Source organism: Rhodamnia argentea, chromosome 10, assembly GCF_020921035.1.
Source record: "Rhodamnia argentea isolate NSW1041297 chromosome 10, ASM2092103v1, whole genome shotgun sequence".
Lineage (NCBI taxonomy): Eukaryota > Viridiplantae > Streptophyta > Magnoliopsida > Myrtales > Myrtaceae > Rhodamnia > Rhodamnia argentea.
In genome coordinates this window covers 18,915,489-18,938,391 of record NC_063159.1, presented here as the reverse complement: position 1 = coordinate 18,938,391, position 22,903 = coordinate 18,915,489, and the positions used below count along the sequence as shown (strand labels likewise).

At 41.6% G+C, this 22,903-nt stretch overlaps 3 protein-coding genes across 4 annotated transcripts; 2 read left to right on the top strand and 1 right to left on the bottom strand.

Moving 5' to 3' along the window:
- The first annotated feature begins 9,658 nt into the window (after positions 1-9,658).
- Positions 9,659-15,011, top strand: LOC115747545 (aspartic proteinase A1-like). Of its 2 annotated transcripts, XM_048271329.1 has the most exons (15): positions 9,675-9,816; positions 10,211-10,329; positions 10,581-10,959; positions 11,076-11,136; positions 11,439-11,533; positions 11,616-11,728; positions 11,997-12,165; positions 12,273-12,312; positions 12,405-12,469; positions 13,391-13,504; positions 13,606-13,670; positions 13,813-13,969; positions 14,054-14,173; positions 14,347-14,435; positions 14,678-15,011. In XM_048271329.1, the coding sequence occupies exons 2-15, from the start codon at positions 10,253-10,255 to the stop codon at positions 14,760-14,762; spliced, it is 1,629 nt and encodes a 542-aa protein (XP_048127286.1). In that variant the 5' UTR covers positions 9,675-9,816; positions 10,211-10,252; the 3' UTR covers positions 14,763-15,011. The 2 variants fall into 2 exon arrangements, with proteins under 2 accessions (XP_030539606.1, XP_048127286.1); XM_030683746.2 differs by lacking the exon at positions 10,211-10,329 and having other exon boundaries at positions 9,659-9,816.
- A 3,472-nt stretch (positions 15,012-18,483) lies between these two features.
- Positions 18,484-19,862, top strand: LOC115747630 (mitogen-activated protein kinase kinase kinase 18-like). Its single transcript, XM_030683851.2, has one exon. The coding sequence runs from the start codon at positions 18,611-18,613 to the stop codon at positions 19,841-19,843; it is 1,233 nt and encodes a 410-aa protein (XP_030539711.1). The 5' UTR covers positions 18,484-18,610; the 3' UTR covers positions 19,844-19,862.
- Positions 19,863-21,505: 1,643 nt separating this feature from the next.
- LOC115747591 (pterocarpan synthase 1-like) lies at positions 21,506-22,084 on the bottom strand. Its single transcript, XM_030683799.2, has one exon. The coding sequence runs from the start codon at positions 22,073-22,075 to the stop codon at positions 21,521-21,523; it is 555 nt and encodes a 184-aa protein (XP_030539659.2). The 5' UTR covers positions 22,076-22,084; the 3' UTR covers positions 21,506-21,520.
- Between the last annotated feature and the right edge of the window lie 819 nt (positions 22,085-22,903).

The window sequence follows — 22,903 nt, the reverse complement described above, 5'->3', positions numbered from 1 at the left end:
ATTTATATTTTAAATGAATTTATTTTTAGCTATTTTTTAAATTTGAATTTATTTTATTTTAAAATGTAGAAGTTCATGTGGCAGCCCACGTGGACTTATTATTATTTTTAAATGCCATTTTACATTAAAAATTAATTATTAATGACACATGGCAATTTTGGTTGAAAAATTTTGTCGGAGGCCTCAAAGTGATCCTTTTACCTCCCACTTGGCATTGAAGTGATCCGGCGAAAATTTTTCGTACCAAAGTGATCTCCGTACACAACTTTTGACACTAAAAGTGTCTTTTTCCCCTAGATTGGGATAAAATAGCACTCAAATCTAGATCTAGTTCTAGATCGGGAGAGAAAAGCTACAAAAGAGATACCAATTGAATACAAAATCACTTTCAGAAATGCCCACTGCTCAAGATAGCTACAAAGAGTCTCGAAGACTTGTGAAGTGCTCGATAATCTAGAGTAATCACCCAAAGCCAGAGCAAGCAAGCGAGCAGATCCGGAGAGAATAGATTCTTCCGAGGCACTTGTGTTTCGATCTTCAAAGCTCAAGGATGTCGTTCGCGTAATCTACGAAAACAACAAAAAAGCCTAAAAGATAAACTAATGGAGAAACAACCAGATATGAGATGTAGAGATGAGAAGGAAGAAGGAAGGACAGAGGGAGACTCTCTCTCTCCCTCGGGGAAATCTGCTGGGCCGCGACTTGGTGTGGGAAACCCTAACGGAGAGAAAAAGGAAAAAGGGGAAAAAGGATATGAGCATTCCCCTCACTTTTGCTACTCCTGCCTGAAGATTGGTTATCATGCAAAAGATTTGCAACAACGTGCCCTATGATGAAGAATTCTTTACAATTGAAGAAGAGTGTTTACTTGGATCTTGGTTGAAGAACGAAGCTAATTAATGTAGCCCTCTTTAATAGATATTTTATGACAAAAACAGTAATAAAAGATAAAGAGGGTGAAACGGTGCTAGAAACCCTAGTTAATTCGGGCCAAATTAGACCTTATATCAAAGAAATAATAAGCCCGCGACATCATCGCATCAGCGTGCTAGATGAGAGAGGTAAGAAAACTTACCCAACTCATTTAGCTCTTTTATAAGATCAGGGACCAAAGTCTTGGCCTCCCATATCTCGGGCACTCCCAAAGTTTTATAGCTCCTTTCATCGCCAGTAGTGGAAGATAACCTAGACAGAAAGTAGAATTGGTAGAAAGTTACTGGGAACAAGAAAAGCAGAAGGTACAATCTTTATATAAGACAACCATCTACTTAGCAAGGTTTAGATGAAGCTAACTTGTTAGAGATTCGATTCAGATGTTGAATGATTGTGGAAAGTGGGCTTTGGTGGATAAGCGACCGAGTTATAATAAAGTTCATATGCTGGAATCGTCAAGGATAAAGCAATCCCCTAACGTTCCAGTCCCACAGGGTTCTTGTGGCTTAGGAAAGACCAGCCTGATGTTTCTCATGGTGACAAAAAATAAAGATCGGGTTTTATTTGAGTTGAGACAACGCTTTCAATTTGAGAGCTATTTTGGGCCCAACCCAATTGCTATTTATTGTAAAATAACCAAATCTCATTAACAGTTGAATCCAGCTGAGCTCATTTTTCATTGATATGGTGTGTAAATTCCAAAGAACAAACAGAGAATGCAACATATTGGTTCCTATAGTCATCTGCCCTATGTTTGTAATGGTGACTTCAATGAAATTCTCTATCACTAGGAGAAGTTGGAAGACAACCAACAAAAAGCTACATTATTGAAAGTTTCTTAGGATTTCCTAGACTCGTGCTCACTAGTGAATTTGGAAAGTGAGGGATGTGCATTTATTAGGCCAACAAAAGGGGGAGATGATCATGTTAATAGACTCAATAGAGCTTGATGAATCATTGATTAGAGAGTCTTATTACCCTATGTTGACACCTTTGCCATTCCAGCCATAGGCTCCAACCATAATCCAATCCTATTATCACTTTATCCAGATCATGTTCAAAGAAGAGAGAGTTTAAATTTGACTTTTTTGCTTGAGGAAGAAGAGTATGGGCAAGTAGTATGGAATACTTAGCTATCAAGGAAGGAGACAAATGCAGGCTTGTTGAGTAAATTGGGCAGTGTTTCCAGAACCCTAACTAAGTGGAGTAAGAATAAATTCTTCCATGCACTGAGAAAAATCAACCTATTGAAGGAGGAGCTTCAAACTATCATGAATAATACGAATCAAGACTATGACAAGGCTAGAGTGCAGTTGCTAAATTGTGAAATAGAAAGGTTATGGTGGTAGGAGGAGATGTATCGAGGGATGCGCTCTAGAATCAACTGGTTGAAATAAAAGAATAAAACCACGAAGTATTTTCATGCCAAAACCATTCAAAGAAGACAAAGGAACAAGATGTCTCACGTTGAAAGTTAACGAAGAAGACTGGATTAGATATCCTATCCAGGTGAAACCAATGACTGTGGACTACATCAAAGATATATAATGTTTTGCTACGTATGGAAATTTTGCAACCATGTTGAAGGATTATTCGTGGCTAGTGGAGCATGAAATGAACACATGCCTAACGGAGAAAGTCGCACTAGAGGAGGTCACAACGACTATCCCTTAGTTGGGAGCCATCAAAGCATCTGGGCCTAATGGTTTAAATGAAAAATTCTATCAAGTATGACAGAAAGATATCCACAGTCAGGTATTCAATGAAGTACGAAAATTCTTCTTTTCTGGGCAACTCAATCCAGAATTGAATAGATAACATATCTTCCTCATCCTAAAAAACTAGAGCAAATTTCGGCCAATCAACTTGTGTAACTTTTCATATAAAATTTATTTCAAAAGTTTTGGCTAACCGACTTAAACCTTGGTTGCTAGAATTGATATCCCTAGAGAAAGCGCATTTGAATCCAATACAATATCTTAATGGTTCAGGATGTTCCATACCAGTTGAGAAGTTGCAAGAGAAAGAGAGAGTTTTAGGCAATCTTCAAACTAGACATGAAATACCTGTGATTGCGAGGAGTAGGATTTTGTAAAGGCCAATATGCTAAAAATGAGATTCTTTTGTAAATGGCTAACCGGGTGATAGGGCACGTTTCGATGGTCTCATTTAGTGTCAATTTCAATGGAGAACGACTACCCTATTTTCAACCCTCGAGAGGTATAATGGAAGGTGAGCCTCTATTCCCTTACTTATTCATTCTAGTAGCTAATGTGGTATCTCACACGGTGAAAGAAAGCACTGGATGAAAGAAGTATCAAAGGGATTAAGCTGAATAGCTCATGCCTCACACTATCCCATCTTTTTTTTTTTTTTGACAACCACTATCCCATCTATTATTTGCAGATGATTTCATCTTTTTGCTCTATGGAAAAATCTGTTAAAGGTAGAATGTAGCCACGGTTTTGAATCAATATTATTATGCATTAGGGCAAGATATTAATTGGAACAAGTCAGGAATGTATTTCAACAAAGATTATCCTCGGGCGTTGGAAAATTGTATGGCCAGAGAGCAAAGAGTACTTGAAACTGAGAAGACATGAAACTATCTAGGAAGGAATCTGAAAAATAAATGTTTACTTGAATACTAATGAGAGTTTATATGAAGCTTGAGGGATGGAAAAAGAAGTCAATATCTAAAGTAGGGCAGGAAGTCCTCATTAAAACGGTAATGCAAGCTATTCCTCAATATGCAATATCTATTATTAAGATCCAAATGTTTATTTGCCACGCAATTAAATAGTAGGTTGCCAATTTCCGGTGGAAAAATAATAAGAAGCGAACGAGTATGTATTGGAAGAAATAGGATATCCTGAAAGTCAGATATGATAGTGGTAGATTGGATTTCAGGCACTTGATAACTTTGAATAAAGCTATGCTTAAAAGGCAAGCTTGGAGAATTGTTAATTAGCCCATAACTCTATGGAGTCGAGTGATAAAAGGCTTGTGCTTTCCCCTTGGTGACTTTTTGCATGCAAGCTAAGGCGCTAAACAATTTTGGAGTTAGTAGAGCATCATAATGGATAGGGAAGCCATACAACCCTCGGTTATGTGGTAGTTGGTAATGGGGAAAGCATTAAAATTAGAGGACAGATGGCTAAAAAGGAGAGTGATTGGGGGCTTTCTAATAGAGATGATTTAGCTTGAGTTGGTGATCTGATAAAAAAGACCAGCAGATATGGAATGAACAGATATTGGAAACCTTGCTTTGAAGAGATACAAAGGGCATGCATGGCAACATTTCCGCTTCAGAAATCAACTTCTAGCCAGAAGTTAATTTATCTACTTTTACTAGAAGCAGAAGTTGATTTACGATCGGAGAAATTCGTTTGGTAACAGATGAAAATTTCTACTTCTAAAATATTATTAACACAAAATATTTTATGAAAAATTATTGTGGCAACCGAAAAATTTCTACTTCTTTTTTTAACTTTTTAAATTTCTTTTGAAAATAATTTTTATCATTAAAAATATTATTAAATTTTTTAAAATAAAAATTATTAATTATTTTTTACTTTGACAGCTGGAGACGGTGACGACGGGGCGGCGGTGGTCGTTGTAGGTGTTGCCGATCGTCAACGGCCGAAGGCAGCGATCCGCAACGGCGAGCAGGCGATGGTTGACGGTTGGCGGTGGTCGATGGAGGCGGTGGTGGCTAGCGGAGGTCGGTGGTCGGCAATGGTTGGCGATTGGTAGCAAGTGGTAATGGTCACGAGCGGCGGCCGGTAGGTGGCGGTGGTTACGAGCCGCGATGGGCCCACTCGGCGGAGGTCGACGGTGGTTGGCAGCAGTGGGAGGTCGGCGGGTGGCGTGGGGGGGACGAGAGGAGGTGGGCAGCGGCCGGTGGAGGCCTGAGGCGGCTGTGTTCACAATCGGCGATAGGCAGCAGCAGCTGGCGGTGTGCGGGGATCGACGATGGGGGGAGGCAAGTGGATGCGAGCGTGGTTGAAAAGAGAGTGCGAACGTAATGAAAAATAGGTGAGGTGAGAAGTACTTCTTGAGTTGAGAAGCAATTTTTTTTTAACTTTTCAAATTGAGGGAAAAACAACTTTAGAAGTAGAAATTCCTTTCAGAAGTAAAAATTTTTACCAAATGGATTTCTACTTCATAAGTTAAATTACCAAACGGATTTATGCTTTGGAAGCATTTATGGAGCAGAAATTCAATTCTAAAAGTGTTACTGTTCGCCCCATAAGTGACATCCTAACATTTCCATTGGGACCTCAAGCCACTACAGATGAACTTTTGTGCCCTATCTCTAAGTCTAGGATTTTCCCAGTAGAAAGGGTGTATAAGAAGAACAGAGATAAATGTTTTAACTCGAACGTCAACAAGGCTTTCTCGTCATTTGAAACATTGCGCGCCCTCTAGCATAGATATGGTAGGCACCCACTCTGTCCAAAATTAATGTTTTTCTTGGGAATACTTGCCAAAGTGCACTCACTACAAAGGATAATCTTTTTTGGTAGAAAACTCTCTACAATCTGTACCTAGAGATTCAGCTTTTTCGGAGTAAGAAGGGGTAGAGATGATTGGGCATGTTCTTTTGCTTTGCCCTTAGACGTCAAAGTTATGGTCTCACCCGGCCCTAAATACCAGTATATCAAATCCAGGTTTAACGTTGACAAAAAAAAAATTCAAGTTTATCATTAATTGAGGAATGGTTGATTAACTTTCAACATATCACGATGTCTTTAGTATTAGCGTGAACTATCTATTAGATTCAAAACAGGAAGAGTTCTTCTTATTTTATACTCTTTCTATGTATATCCCTTGATTTATAGGTCAATTAGGGTTGGTTCTCTTCTCTGTATATGAATGTGCTTATAGCCTTGTAAATAGTAGAAGGAATATAGAAATCACGATTGATTCCTTCTAGAATTCTTCTTTTCTACATTTAGAATTTCTCTTTGTTGTTCTCTGCTTAATTTGGAAGTAAAGAAACAATTTTGTGTTTCGAGCATAAGTCTCAAACTCAGGGAAGCTACCGGAAGCTGCTTCGACCTTGTATGATCGTATTGCTCACTAGACAATTAGTTCCAAGGAAAGAACTGAACTCATACAAGCTTCGGATCGACTGTGGAAACCACCAAAATAAGGCGTCTTAAATTTAAGCATTGATGGAGCTTATTGGAAGTAAGGGTGTCAACGGGCCGGGTCTCGGCTCGGTTCGAGTCGGCTCGAAACCGAACAGTGCTAAGCTCGACCCGGTCGAACTTTCTTCAGGTCGGGCCGGGTTGAATCGGGTCGGGTCGTTTTTTTTTATAATCAAAATCAATTGACATGTCCATTGAATGAAAGAATATAAAAAATAAAAATGAAAATAGGATACATTAAAAAGAAAACGTTGGTGAAAAAAAAAGCCGGAACAGGGCCAACCCGACTAGGCTCGATCCTAACAGTACCAAGCCGGCGCGAAAGGCCCAAAAATTAGGGTGAATTTTCGGGCCGGGCTGGGTCGGGTAGGGTCGGGCCGAGCCAGGCCGCGCCGGTCGGACCGATGCAGGCTTTTTTGACACCCTTAATTGGAAGGGACTAATGAAAGAGCCATAGCATATATGAATGGCAATTGCTCGGATCTTCTCGTGGATGGCTTTGTACGAACTGTCATGGCATCATCGGTAGCTCCAACTAAGGCCTTGGCTCTACTGGAAACTCTAAAATTTTTCGAATCACACTCAAGTACTTGTTTTGAACTTGAAATATAGTTCTCATTCATTAAGATAAGGAACGAGTATACATAGATATAGATTCAAAACAAATCAGAGCCCAAAGGGTTTTAAGGGGAAATAAGGTCCAATTTTTTTTTTTTTGTCAGATGCAAGGTCCTATTAGAAAGAAGGTTTTTATTACGTTGGACTTCGATGAGGCAGTTCGTCACCTTACTTGCTTCTCGCTTGTAATGTGTCGCTTTAGAATCCATGTAAAAGCTAAGTTGAGCTTGGGGCTTCCTTGATAAGCAAACTTACTTCCCAAGAAGCTTGTTCTTCCCCGGATAAGCCATTTACCAGATCAAATTGATATGATTTAACGGAAAAAAATCTTGTCTGAGTTACCAAATGAGATCCTTTTATCAATATCAGTGCACTCAATCATGTCAATGTGGCAAATTACAAAGCGATTTCTGATTTTTCAAAAAAGAGGAAAAAATAAAATATTTAAGAAATCAAGATTAAATTTCAAATTAGTCGAGAAAGAAAAAAGAATATAAGAAATGAAAGTTTTTGAGGGAGGGTAGAAGTTGGCGGTAACTACCATTAGCAAGAGTCCAACACTTTCTGAAAATTTTTATATTAATTGCTCAACGCCACATCAATTATTCACTGTGGGACTTCTCTAATATAATTTACACATATATCCTAACAACTCCCTCTCACATCCGAGCTTCAATGTTAGGTTTGCTCCCCCTTAATTTAAGTATCCTTTTGCATAGTTGTGTATGGAGATTACTTTAATGCCAAAAGTTTTCGCTAGGTCACAATCGAAGACAAAACGACCACTTTAGTGCTTTCAACAAAAAATTTCGGCCATTCTTGAAATTTAGGAAAAAAATAAAAATATATTTTAAAAAATAAAAATTAACATAAAATTTTTAAAATATAAACTTTATTTAAATAAATTGAAATAAGCTAAAAAACTTAAAAAAAAAAAAAGATAGGCAAATTAGGTAGCAAGGGCTTGCTGTAAACCTCGCCGCCTGATCAATCTCTCATTTTTTTTTATTTTTTTTTATTTTTTTGAATTTTTTAGCTTATCTTTTAAATTTATTTTAAATAAAAAATTAAAATTCAAAAAAAATGCTACGATGGACATCTATCAAGCCACGTCAGCATTATTTATTAAAAAAAAAGCGCCACTTTGGATTTCCGACGAAGAATATCAGAGTTAGCACTTAAATGATCTTTTTTTAAAAAATTTGGCACTCAAGTGATACGACAAAAACTTTGACACCAAAGTGATCTCCGGATGCAACTTTTGACATCAAAACTGTCCTTTTTCCAATTATATGTGTTCTTAACTTGTTCAATCCCTGCATTAAAACGCAAAAAAAAAAAATTTTTTATTCATATTGTTTGTTGTAGGTTGAGGGAAAGTGACGAAAGAAATGAAATGAAAAAGTAAGAGATGTGGGACTTTATATTGTTCTGTGTTTTTGAAAAATGATTCTCTTTTTTAGAATCAATCTTTTTTTATTATTGTTTTTGCTCCAAAATTGTTTTTGGAAATAGAATCAGAACCAATCGACCATCGGCTCTGAGACCATTTGATACCATTTGTTGGGAGTGCACGGCAGAAGTCTAATATTTTCATAAGGAGATCGTCAAGAGTGGAGCTCAAGTCTGAGCCCGTCAATATATTCAACTATATACACCTTCACTTAAAAGCTTAAGCTAATGAGTTATGAGCTAACTATGATATATTAATTGTTCAACAACATATCAATTATCTAATATGGGACTTCTCTAACACAAATCACATGTGTATCATAACAACGAGTTCCTCTTTCTTATCTTTTAGTGGAAATTCAAGCAAAAATCTTTAAGAAGAACAATTTGGATGATAGAGGACAATATTATGAGGTAAATCATATCCATTTCTAAAAAAATAAATTTAACAACTCAAAATTGCATATATATTAAGTAATGTTAAATTCTTACTATCCCATTTTTCATTTGTAAAGTTGAATGACCAAAGTGGCAAAATCACGATATCGCATGGTGCAATCCTAAACTTATTATACACCCGGCAATTCAGCCCTAAATTTTCTAACTAAATCTTTACGCAAAATTTCAATGTAGTCCTTCCGACTAATTGCTTGCCTAGAATCGCTGACGTAGCGATCCATAGGTAGTTGTAAGATGATCGGACTACTCGTGGATCTACACGTCGGCGTTCCACGTAGATAATTGGTCGAAAGGAGTATATTGAAATTTCTTGCAAAAATTCAGTATTACATTGGCCAAATTAGAAAAATTAGGACTAGATTAATAACCATTCAATAAGTTAAGACGGTGGTCAAATTAGAAAATTCATAGCTGAATCGATAACTATTCAATAAATTTAGGACTGATAGTGTAATTTTTCCGTCGCACAGTAGCTGGCAACTAACGGTTGATAACTTGCCCATCCGTGCTGTAACATGAAAATCGAGTCTTTCGTCCACTTATAGCCGTTATATCCCCTTTCGGACATCAAGCCCCTCGTTCAATCCTTCGGAAATTTTGAGGACAAAGCTTGGAATCTCAGGCACCTAAGAATTATCATCGGCGACGAAACCGAGAAAATGGAATTAAAATAAAGCATAACATGAAAAGACAAAGACGGAGAGTATACGCAATTAATCTCGTCCGTTCATCAGGCTTCACTTTGACGTCTATCTGATGGCCCACATTCCCAATGTCCCTCTCTTTCCCCATCTTTTTCGTCTTTTTAATTATTTATTTATTTATCGGAAGATATTTCTCATGTCCAGCTCGAAGTGTGGATGGTAGTTGCGGTGGCGGCCTGCCACTTGGCAATCCCACTTTCTTGCTTCTTACGCATGGGCACAAAAGGACCTGACCAACATGCAGCCACTGGTGTTCCGACACGTCGCGAATACGAGAAGTTTGAGGCCGAGACGAGAAATTCGTCTCGAGCCCGCAAGGCCGTCGGATATGCCCGCATCGGCGGCTGAGGTGCCGCGAGGAGCATATTAGAAGTTATCTCCTCGTCTTGGTCCTCTCCGTCTCCTTCGCTTCCCTTTGGTTTCTTTCTATTTCCTTGTCTGTTTTTTTTGGTCCAAACCGCTTTCTTTGGCCGGTGCCTCGAATCAATTCTCAGGTACGACGCAACCCTTCTCTCTCTCTCTCTCTCTCTCTCTCTATCTCTACTCTCCGTGACTGCTTGCCTGTGTGAGAATTTGGTCTGGAGGATCGGGTTATGGTGGAAAAGTAGTTTGCGAAAGCGAATACCTCGTTCTGTTGTGGTACGTAAGAGCTGCGGTTTCATATCTCTCCAGTGTTGGAGGGATTTTCGGCTCTGCGTTTTACCTTGATTCTGTCTTTGCCTTCTTTGAGGTTGAAATTAAGCTCAAGTTTTCTACTTGGATACCTGCTCTTATCTAACTGATCGGTGGAGTGAAACACCGAATTAGAAGGTAATTTTTCCGAAGTTACGCAAGCCAGCTGGTCCAGAGCTGAAATTTCAATTCATTTTAGTGAATTTTTGCGTGTAGGCGATTAATTTTGGATCACTATGGTTCTGGTGATGGGTCTTGATGAGCGATGACGGTTGGTCTCCAAAGCTTATCAGTTGTAGCAAAACCGAGAGACTGAGTTCGAGTCTGAAACTTAGGTTTTGATTTTGGGTTGCAAAGTGAAAGTACACGCCTTCGGAAATCAAGAGACTATTAAGTCTTAAGCTTTCTGCGTCACGTCTTGATCAAGACTGAGATGAACGTGTTTTCTTTTTTCTCAGACAGAAATCATTGTCTAAAAAGGCTTTTGCTTTTCATGTTATGTCTCGAACACACATGTGGTCTTTTTGAGCTTACATGCTTCCTTTGGTAATTATTTTTTAAGTGTTGCGGTCATTGAATTTTGCAGTTTTACTATGGGTGCCAAATCTGGAGCTGCTCTGGTTGCTGTCTTCCTTTTGTTGCTCTTGTCGCCCGCCGTGTTTTCCTTGTCCAATGATCGGCTGATCAGGGTTGGACTGAAGAAGAAGAAGTTGGACCAACTCAACCGTGTCACGGGACAGAGATATTCCGAGGAAAGAGGGACTCTGGGGGGGATTGAGAGGAAGTACAGTTTCCATGGTTATAACGGCGACTATGAGGACACTGATATCGTGTCCCTGAAGAATTACATGGATGCTCAGTATTATGGTGAGATTGGCATTGGAACCCCATCCCAAAAGTTTACTGTGATATTTGACACAGGGAGCTCTAATCTTTGGGTGCCCTCTTCAAAGTGTTACTTCTCGGTTAGTCTCCTAGTTTTAGATAATTTGTCTGGAGAGAACTTTAGTAGGTTATAATTTTTTCTTTGAGTTTGTTGCTGATCCATCTTGCATTATCTATTTGAAAACTTCTATTGCAGATTGCATGCTACTTGCATTCTAAATACAAGTCAAGTGAATCGAGTACCTACAAGAAGAACGGTATTTGTTCTCATCCCTAAAATCTGTTTTTGGACCCAAAAAAAAAAAAAAAAAAAAAAAATCTGTTTGCTTGTCTAGAGTGCTATTGGCTGTTTTTACTGAAATTCATCAACTTGCAAGTGATGTTATTTTTGGCTTCTGAATCTCTCTCTCCTTTTATACTCTACAATAGTAGGGTAGATATGCCTGCAACCCACTCATAGACGTGGTTCTTGAAGTTCTAAATGTGCCCTTCCTATCATTTGATATGTATGCATTTCAAATAGTACTGCAGAGTGAGGATATCTTTGTAAATATTGCAGGGAAATCTGCTGATATCCATTATGGATCTGGAGCAATTTCTGGATTCTTTAGCCAGGATAATGTGAAAGTTGGCGATCTTGTTGTCAAGAAGCAGGTATTAGGCTCTGCCTTTTACGGCCTGAAATATAATGTCAAATAGATTGTACAGTGATGCCTTTTCTACAACCACCGTATAGGAATTTATTGAGGCAACCAAAGAGCCTGGCATCACATTCTTGGCTGCAAAGTTTGATGGCATCCTGGGGCTTGGTTTTCAAGAGATATCAGTTGGGAAAGCAGTTCCAGTCTGGTAAGTCGGCATTTTACAACAATGGAAGTACACCTTTTCAGGCTTATTTTTCATCCCAGTATTGTATGTCCTAAGCTTTTGGAGAGTGTATAACTCTAACAAGTGCAAGCTTATCTTGCATCACAGTTTCATTCTTGGTTGATTAAATATTCTAACAATCGAGATGCTAAGCTTTCGGAGAGGTTAATAAATTCCACCTTATCCATCTCTGTCTATCTCTCTGTGCAACATGCTGGATTAAATATCATATTTTCGGTCTAATTCACAGGTATAACATGGTCGATCAGGATCTTGTTCCGGAGCCTGTTTTCTCATTTTGGCTAAACCGAAACACTAAAGGGGAAGAAGGTGGTGAGCTTGTGTTTGGTGGGGTTGATTCTAGTCACTACAAGGGCGAGCATACATATGTTCCCGTGACACAGAAGGGCTACTGGCAGGTAGATTTTCAGAAGTCCAACTAGTCCTTGTAACAGTTTGCATGCCTTCTACTGCTTTCTTATCAAGCGTTACATTTAATTCATCCATGTTAACATTCTCTTGGCAGTTTGACATGGGTGATGTGCTGATTGATGGTGAAACGACTGGTATTCCCATGTTGTTTAGCTCGCATCTCCTTTATATTACTTTCTCATTCTCCTGCTTTTAGGGTGTTGAGATCGGGGTACTTCTTTTTCAGGATTTTGTAGCGGTGGTTGTTCAGCAATTGCTGATTCCGGAACATCCTTGTTGGCGGGCCCTACAGTATGTACTTTTAACAGCTGAACTTTTTATTCACTCTCTTATAAAACCTAAATAAAATGTTAAGCAGCTGAATAGTTGGTTATCATGGTGAATGAAACTGTATTTCTTGTGATTTTCTGCAATATAGTCATTCTTTCAGTTGCTTTTGTTTGTTGGAGAAAAGAAATGGTTATCACCTAAGACTCTCATAAAAATATTGCGTCTCCCCTGCGTTTGTGTGGCAACCCCCTTACAAAGCACTTTTGGTTTTGGATTTAATCCAATTATATATAAGCTTCATATAGCATAGAACCCCTCTTTCTGGAATTAGTACCTCAGTGAGTTCTTTGAGTGGTGGTCGTGCCTAGTGCAGAACATTAGTAAACTACTATTTACAATTATTTCGTTCATCTTCGTTAGTACTAAACGGGAGCTGTTTAGTTCCTTGGTTTCTAGGCCTTTTCTTATCTTGTTCGAACAGAAAGTAATATTACAAGACTAAAAGATGCAATCAACAGGATTCACTGATTTTCTCACTTGTCCTATACTGTAGTTAATAGTATTCACAAGTTGTACTGGCGAGGTGTTATAGATGTATTAAACTTGTCAATAACATCATATGTTGACAATTTAAAAACATTTACCAATATTTTGATATTTTAGGGGCCTGTTTCATCTAGCCCAAATTTACCATGTGAAAAGTTTCAATCCTTTCCGTCGACAACAAAAAATATAATAAGGAATGAAGTGTAGAATTTTTGTTTTTTCTGTGAATGATGGAGGCCTCCATGTGTTGCAATTCTTTTTTTCTTGTTGTAGCATGCCTTCAACCAACTGTACCTATTTTTAAGCACGGCTTTACTGTATTGCACACCATTTTTATATTAAAGTGGTATCCTTCTAGAAGCGCTTCTCTGTTCTGACGTTATGTGGGATTATCAGACTGTGATAACCCAAATCAACCATGCCATAGGAGCATCTGGCGTGGTAAGCCAAGAATGCAAAATGGTGGTTGGCCAATATGGTAAAACCATTCTGGAGATGTTGTTAGCTGAGGTAAAACCTTTTGAAGTTCTTTTTAATCAAGCTTCTGTTCTGCTTCTACTTAATGTGCCTCACAGGATATATTGTGTGTTGTTCTCGCTGTAATTTTATAGGCACAACCTCAGAAAATCTGTTCTCAAATGGGCTTCTGTACATTCGATGGCACTCGTGGTGTTAGGTCAGTTGCCTTTTCCGCCCTCCCCTCCCAGTTGGGAACGGCAGGATGAAAAAGTAGTCATAGTCCTTTTTTGACGACCTAGAAAGTGGTATCGTTATAGATTCTTTGAGCCACTGTCGCTGGAATGACCGTGTTTATGCAGGATGGGGATTGAGAGCGTGGTGGACGAGCATGAGCACAAGTCATCAGGTGGTCTGCGTGATGGAATGTGTACTGTTTGTGAAATGGCAGTTGTTTGGATGCAGAACCAGCTGAGGAAAAATCAAACGGAAGAACAAATCTTGGATTACGTCAACCAGGTAATCAGCTTCGGCCATGTCTATTCCTAGAGAGAGCTGGCCTCACATGAAGCTTATCTTTCCAATGCCAATTGCACTTGGCAGCTATGTGATCGTTTGCCTAGTCCAATGGGAGAATCAGTGGTTGACTGTGGTGATCTAGCTTCTCTGCCCAGCGTTTCTTTCACAATTGGTGGTCGGGTATTTGATCTTGCCCCAGAGGAGGTACGTTATCGAAGCCAACTGTAAAAGCATGTCGATGTGTATTTGTCCAGTAGTTTATGGATGTTGCATCTACATCTTGTGATGTTTCATTCCTATTCCTATTCCTATTCCTATGCAATTTACTTGATTTTTATTGGCTCATATACTTTTGGATGGTGATGTCATTGCACCAGTACGTGCTTCAAGTCGGGGAGGGACTCGCAGCTCAGTGCGTCAGTGGATTCATCGCTTTGGACGTGGCGCCACCTCGTGGACCTCTCTGGTATACTCCTCGTATATGACTTCAACATCTTTGAGACAGTTTCCATCTTATGTTTTTTACCCTAAAACTTTCTAGTGTCAAAAGTTTCAAACAGTCGTTCCTCATCATGACCAACATGTGGGCACCAAATTCTTTCTTTTGTTGTTTTATAGTTCAGTTTCTTGGGTGACTGCTTATCACAAGTCGTCAAATATTTGCTGCAACTTAACGGGGACTAAACTAGTGTCACGTTACTGATGCAGGATCTTGGGAGATGTCTTCATGGGCCGGTACCACACGGTGTTCGACTACGGGAACATGCAAGTCGGATTCGCCGAAGCGGCGTGAATGCATTGATGCTTTTCTTTGCTGTGCTTCTGCGTCTTATCTCTACACGTGTTACAGTTTTATGGACATGTCATGAAAACATCTTCTATCCCTACGCTCCTGTATAGTTTATGGACATGAAGCAATCATCTTCTACGACTGTTTGTAAAGCTAATACCATGCTAGATTCTGGTCCTTGTATAAAAGAACATACCCAGGAAGGTGATGCCTCTTTTTTTACTGAAAGAAAAAGGAGGAGGAGTTCATGTAGGTGGCTTGGATGAATTTCACGTACATGTTTAGTAGTTCGAAATTCGGAAAATTAGCATTTTTGTCAGCTGGGAGGATCACGAGATGTTCTCTCGGCTCACCTGAAAATGTTTGATGTCCATGCTAAACGTTCTAGAAGCATTTTCGACAGCAGGTAAAAGTTGTGATCATGAGATTCGATGCGCGAAACCCAATTGACATCAAGCATATTTAACGTGTGTCCAAGAGACGACGACGACGTATGCATAGTTCTGACGACGGTTTGTTCAACGTTCATTGTTGGGCGATTGCTTATACAGTCTATTAAGCGACTAATGCTTGGCCCTACACGTTAGCGGATTGATGGGAGATTACTACTCAGGGACTAGGTATTGAGCGAGAAAATTTGCCGAAACATGCGGTGGAAGTTCATGAACAAACTCGATGACGAAGAGGGTAGGGGAAAATTATTTGCAGTCTTAAACTTATTGTACTTTTTCAATTCAATCCTAAAAATTTTTATTTTGTCAATTGATTTTTCTTAACCGGAGATGACGGGAATATTTTTTTAAATTTGAATTTTTTTTTTTTTATTTTTTTCTTTAATTTTTTTTTTTATCATTGTGTTGGTGAGGTCACCGGCAACTCTAGTCAAATGCAAAGGCCTCTCCAGCGGTCAGCTAGGGCCTTGGTGCTCTTGCCCGCGACTGGCAGGGCTGCAAAAGGCCTTGAGTAAGGCCATCGTGGCCTTGTTAGTCATGAGTGCCAAGACCCTTGTCAGACCAGGGGAGGGCCGACACGTGAGCCCACGACCTCACATGTCGCAGGCGGGAGAGCCTTCGCAACCTTGCCGGCAGCTGACGAGGCCACAAAGCAACTGGCGAGGCTGCGAGCACCAAGACTCTAACAAGACTTGGGGAAGGGCCTTCGCAACCTCGCGTGTCGCGGGAGCTGCACGCGAGACAGCTATGACCTTCTCCAAGGCCTTCGCGATCGACGAGAATCAATGATGATCTCTTCAGCACAACGACAGAAAAAAATAAAAATAAATAAACACCAAAAATAAACAAAAACAAAATGTTCATGTTTTTAATATATTAAAAAATTCATCCACGTTAATGCCGACCGTGTCACATAATGCTATCGGTGTCAAGAACTCAATTGAAAAAATATCAAATGATTTAAGACTTAGGTTTGTGATTTTTTGTGTAATTCTTTTTGCTTTTCAGCGAGCATCGAATGAACCCAACAGAGAGGAAACAGCTTAGTTAGTGATAGCGACAGGGAGAGCCCCCTTGATTAACGCATTCCCTCCCGCTAATCAACCGGAAACACTCCATAGGAACTTGTTAATATACGCTTAAGATTGTTTTACGGAGTTGCAAGACAGCTGTCTTTTCGAAGCATTGAGATCAGACCAATGTCACGCCCTCCTCCGCTCCACGTTTCCCTACTTACATCTTTCATCTGAGACGTTCAATGCAAATTGCAATCTTCCGGCTTTATGAACCCCCGTGGCGGAAAAAAAAAATAACAAATATTACAATGTCGGTCCGTTTTCATGGACGGAGAAATTGGACCAAAAAAAAAAAAAACAGAGAGAGAGTTAAATGCTCTCTGCATGTAATAAAAGGAAAACGTACTTCGCCATCTGGCTCCTAAACGGTGTGATACACGTGGCCTGACGGAATTGGGTGGGCCGATCGTGGGCCCCCACAAACCTCTGGCCTTTTGAATACCCCGAAGGAAATGGCCCCCCAACCGCGAAACGAGAAGCGACGGAGAGTCCACGCGAGACGCGTTTGGTGAAAGGCTTCCTTCCAATCAATTTATCCGTCTTCCAAGCTACGCATCATAAACCCCAAAACTCAACAAATCCCCATCTAATTTCTCTTCGCTCCGTTTCGTTGGTCCAACTAACGAAACCCAACTATTGTTTGAAATACTATTTCACATTGCTCTTCATATATATATATATATATATATATATATATAGTCTCTCTTCATCTATCGGTTTTTAGTATTTTAACATGGTACTAGAGGCAATGACATCCCTTTTGCATATGTGTGCCCGCAACCTCTATAAGCCATGTACACGGAGTCTTTCTCCATGTGAACATACGAATAAACGGCATGGTTATAGAGAGATGATAAGATGAGAGGCAAGGTCTTGGTGTCGAAATTTAGGAAGATGGAGCAATTGGGTGTGCACATATTTAGAAAAATTGTCCAAAAAGTTATAAATCTTCTTGCACTTTTGCCGATCTAGTGCGGGCGTCCATATCCACGATATCCTGCTGAAATTGATCAAGTGAGCTCGATTGGCACAATGTTAAAATATTTAAGACTCAATGGACACAATTAAAAATTGAACTAAACAGGTAAAAGTGAAAAAGTTGAGGACTTTTTGGATAATTTTTTCAGTATGTGTGCATATATGTGTATCGGTATCGGACTGTGATTGCTATGTGTCTCCTCTACGTGATGTCTAAGTAAATGATCTTGCAGCAAATGGGAGTGGGCAAAGCATCGAGCCCTTTGTATCTCAGACCATAACTAGAAACGGACAGCTCCTACGTGGTGAAAGAAAGAAAGGCGTCAATTGCTTGGAGCGGAGGATTACTTCAACCTCACTCGCAGGTAACCAAGTACAACGAGTTGCTCAAGCAAATGGAAACTCACACGTAACAACGCAAAAAAGCAGCGACACTTGGCAGTTTAACAGATCACTCAATAATATCAAGCTTTATGCTTGAGGCACGGGTTGTGGTTTCTCCACTCAAGCATTGCAAATCTGCGACCAATTCATTCATGCCAGGTGGGTATCTTCTCCTTTCGCAAAAGTTTTAAGGATTTTGCAACCCAAATGTCCGAAACACGGACCTGATTCTGTTATGAGGTAAACCTAACTTTGTCTGTCCAGGATTCCAAGTGGCAAATTTTTGTATTCCCCCACTAATTGTGCTGACTTTTGACCCGACTTGCATCTCCTCTCCGCAGCCCAAAGACTTCCGTATCGAGTTCTCTTGACCATTGGATATGTGATCAGGGGAACTCACCAAGATGCTCCGAATCAACCTTTTTGGTGGTTCAACCCATCTACCCTCCAATCCAAATCCAAGTCCAAATCCAAATCCTCTTACAAGCAAAAGGAGTCTCGCTCTCAAACAATACCAAGCATCCAAGTTTGCATTTTATCCATCCCTATCCCTTTCTCGCTCGCAGTTCCAAATTCAGAATATATTTTCCACGTCCTGATCATACGGAGCTTAATTAGGACGAATTATTTAGTCATGTTAGTATCACGTAAATCCTATCTCATCAAACGATTCATGTAAATTAGGCTCTCGGATCCGAGCGCACATAATATCTGCCACTCCCATAAGTTCTAACATTCCCAACCATCTTAGACGTGTCGCGCGTCCATCTCGCCATGCCATTGCCGTCCCAATTGGCCAAAGCTGTCAACCCAAAAATTGTTTTTACACGTTGAAAAAGTTTCGTTCTTTTCAAAGGGCCTCCTATATATGAACACCACTCTGTTCACAATCATTCAACGCGTACTGCAGAAGCTCTCACGCAAAGCACGACTCTGTTTCTAACCCTTCTTGAACCCCACGATGGAGTGGACCAGGGGCCGCACCGTCGGCCACGGCTCCACCGCCGCCGTTTCGCTCGCCACCTTGGCCGAGTCCGGCGAGGTCTTCGCGGTGAAGTCCGCCGAGCTGGGAGCGTCGGCGTCCCTCCAGAGAGAGCAGCGAATCCTCTCCTCCTTGTCCTCCCCTCGCATAGTCGAGTACAGAGGCTTCGACGTCACCAGAGAAGGCAACAATAAGCTGATGTACAACCTCTTCATGGAGTTCGTGCCCGGAGGCACACTCGCTGACCTGAGTCGGAAACTCGGAGGCAGACTCAGCCAGCCGACGATCGCGCGCTACACCCGCCAGATTCTGGAGGGTCTCGAGCACCTGCACTCGCGAGGCATCGCGCATTGCGACGTGAAGGGCAGCAACATCTTGATCGGCGAAGACGGCCCAAAGCTCGCCGACTTCGGCTGCGCGAGGCGGGTGGACGACCCGGCGGCGGCGGAGGCGCCGTTCGGCGGCACTCCGATGTACATGTCGCCGGAGGTCGCGAGAGGGGAGGAACAGGGGCACGCCTGCGACGTGTGGGCACTTGGGTGCACGGTCGTCGAGACGGCCACCGGAGGAGCGCCGTGGAGCGGCGGAGACCCGGCTTCAGTCCTCTACAGGATAGCGTACTCCGTCGAGTCGCCGGAGATTCCGGGGTGGCTGTCGGAGGAAGCGATGGATTTCCTGGGTAAGTGCCTGAGGAGGGACCCACGAGAGCGGTGGACGCCACGTCAGCTTCTGGAGCACCCGTTCCTCATCGGAGGATTCAAATCAGGATTAGACATTGGCGACGTGAAGCAGAATCGGGAATGGGAATCGAGCGCTTCTTCGACTTCTCCGACGAGCGTCCTCGATGGAGGGCTCTATTGGAGTTCGGCGGAGGAAGAGTCGGAGACAGGGGCGGCCGATGAGGACGGTAAACACAAGGGGGACGCGGCCGGCGATAGGATCAGACGGCTGTCCGCGAGCTCGGCGGGGCCCACGTGGGCGCGGGAGGATTGGATCGACGTCCGGGGGTGCGTTGTCGATGATGACGTGGGAGACGAGGGATCGGGGGATTCAATTGGTTGGTCGGAAGTGGAGGCGGTTGGTGGGAAGGTCGGCGGTGAGGAGTTAAATGGAGCAACGAGTAGAGATGCTTTGGAGGCATGGGATTGCGGGGAAATTGGTTTTGTGATTAGGAACAGTGACCACATTCTTTTGCGACCCTTAATGACGTGATTACTTTAATTTCAATCTCTATATCCTGTCACGATCTATAGCCATCGGTTTCTTCTTCTTCCTCCATCCTCTTCTTATTCACAAAAATGAATGATGATAGCACGCGATGCATCTCAGACATAGAGCTCGTAAGGAATGATCATTCCATTTGGCGTCATATCATCACAGCCATCCAGTCTTCCACGCCAAAAAGTTATAGCAATAATAATACAAAATTGACCATAATACGTCCTAGGGTTTAGGATTAGGACGACATTTGTTAGAACAGAATATGAATCCCCAGCTTGCGGAAATTCGACCCGTCCTACTCTTAGTCGAAGAGCGCGCGTCCAACGAACGTGGCGATCCAATTCGTCTTCTGAAATGGAGACTGCGAACCACGGGAGATTGCAGGGTTTTTAAACGGGAAATTTATAACCGCGTCGAAAATGCGAAGTACTGGCTTTGGTAGGTAAAACTCTTCGCTAGGTGCTCTTCTTGCCGTCCGAATTGGACGAGTGATCAATAGGCTCCAACTGGGACTTCAGCAGGCGCTTTTAGTAGTTGGGCCGGCCTCTAAAGAAGTTGGGCCGGCCGGTTATTCTATTCAGAAGGCCTGTGTATTGCTGTGGACACTGGATTTACTAAACGAGTTTTAACAAGCTTCAATTATTTCTACAGACTAGATATTCCTTGATCAAACCTGAATCTAGCTCTCTCAATGAGATTTGAGAAAATTGTTTAAAAGTTCCTAAACCTATTACGCTTTCGTTAATTTAGCCATAAGCATTTTAATTTTTTGCAATTGAGTCTATCCCCATCTATTTTGGCTTGAAATCGCCGACTAGACGCCGGTGATGACATGGAATTTTTAGTAATATTTTAATATTTTTACGGTTTTTGTTTATTTGTTCATTTTTTTTTCTGTCTTCCTTCCTTACTTTTCTTCTTTTCTTCTTCTTTTTTCCTTTTCTTTTCTCTTTTCTCTTTTATCTTTTTCCCTCCACCGGCTACCGCCGGGCCTCGTTGATAGTCGGCACGAGGCTGGCGGAAAGAAGGAAAGGAGAAAACCGAGGAAGGACAACAGAAAAAAGTTAAAAAAAAATCGAAAAAGATATTAGAATATTACTAAAAATTATCCACGTCGGCGTCGGCCCGTGCCACGTAGGACAGCGGATGTCTACGTCACCGATTTGCAGCTAAAATTGGCCAGATTGACTAAATTGACAAAACGTGAAAAAAGACTAAGACTCAATGGGCGAAATCAAAAGGTTTAATACTGAATTGGTAAAAACGCAATAAGTTTACGACTTTTCGGACAATTTTCCCATAAGAGTAATGCTTGTGGTTGACATCCACATTTTCGCCCAAGATTGGGACTCATCATTTTTCTTATACCAAGAGATAGAGCCTCATACCTGAACGGAACGACACTAATACGAATCGTGTAGTTAACAAAATTTCTGATTCATGAGATCAACGAGATACTTCGTGTGCCCGGGCTTATTTACTGATTAGGAGGATTTCTTTGCCGATGAAACAAGAACGTTTAGACAACTTCCTTTGACTGTCGGACAATGGAGCAACGAGATTCGTGATCTTGTAAATGACACTCGCAAGGAGAGACAGCCTTATAGCGTAACGCTTTATTTGTGCTAGCAGGCCGGACGGGGCACGCAAACGTCCGGTCCCAACATTCTAACCGCTACGGACGGTGACATTGCACCGGATGACCGAGTAACCCCTCCGCACGTCCGCGGAGACGGTCTCGAACGTGGTGTACCCTTGCGCGAACCGGAACTTCCTGGTCCCCCCCACCACCGAGTACTCCCTGACCGCCTCGAACTGCTTCCCCGTGCCCTGGATCTGCAGGGTGCTCCCGTTGTAGGCTCGGTTGGCGAACACGATGGAGAACGCGACGTGAGTGCTCGACCCGTCCAGCGCCGAGGTGACGTACACGCCCTGCCCCCGCCCGACCAAGGGTGAGTCCGGGTCGGGCGTCTCGGTTATGAAGTCGTCGGTGACGAACACCGTTCCGAACTGGCTGAACGTCCAGAGCTTCCCGGCGATGCCCGCGACTGGGAGGAGAGTGGCGTTGGGCCCGGTGGCGAAGTCCTGGAAGTAGAGCACCATCTCGGTCGTTTGTGGAGGGTGGGTTGCCTCTGACGGATGGTAATGCATGAGAATGGAGATGGTGAATAAGAGAAAGAGTCGGGGGAACGTGAGTGTTTTAGGAGCTGAGATTGGTGCCATTTGATGAAGATGAATAGGTGAGGCAAACGGAGATTCTATTTATTTAGGAGGAGATGGGGACAACTCCGATAATCTAGAAGGTTGGGTAGTATCGGGCCTCTCGTATCCCAAAAGTTAAGATTAGACTTGCCCTCGTATTTATAAACCAACCACCAACCCATATGGAACAACTCAAATAATCTTTGCTTCACACATCAGGTTATAGGTGCAAGCTAGCTCAAACCCTCACACATCACATCAGATTATAGGTGCAAGCTAGCTCAAAAAATGAGACTTTTCATCACACTTATAAACCGACTTGTTGGGCGACCCGGGCAAGCTAGCTAGGCTTTTCCTCGTACTTATAAATTGGCTTTTCCTCATACTTATAAATTGATTTATTGGGTGAGCTAACCCAAAAGATAAGGCTTTCCATCACACTTATAAAGTGACCATCAGCCCCTTCCACAACCAATGTGCGACAACTCCAATAATCATTGGGTCATGGGTCAGAAACAATAACAATCCGTATTTTTCATACGAGTGCTTGGTGGTCTTAAGACTTTTTCATCCCAAAAGTCAGCTCAAAAGATGAAATTTTCCCTCACACTTATAAATCAATCACCAACCTCTTCCACAATCAATATAGGACAATCCCAACAGTTATGTATGTTCTGATCTATCCGTGCCTTGGAATTCGATACTGTTGCTCGAGTCAACGAGCTTAATGACTAGATTTTAAAAAAGAGTTAAAAAAAAAAAAGTCGCATTGCTTAAATTCTTCGGCACCGTTGAGTCTTCAATTTTTTTTTTGTTCCTCTTTCTCTTCTTCTGTCCCCATGATCCCGC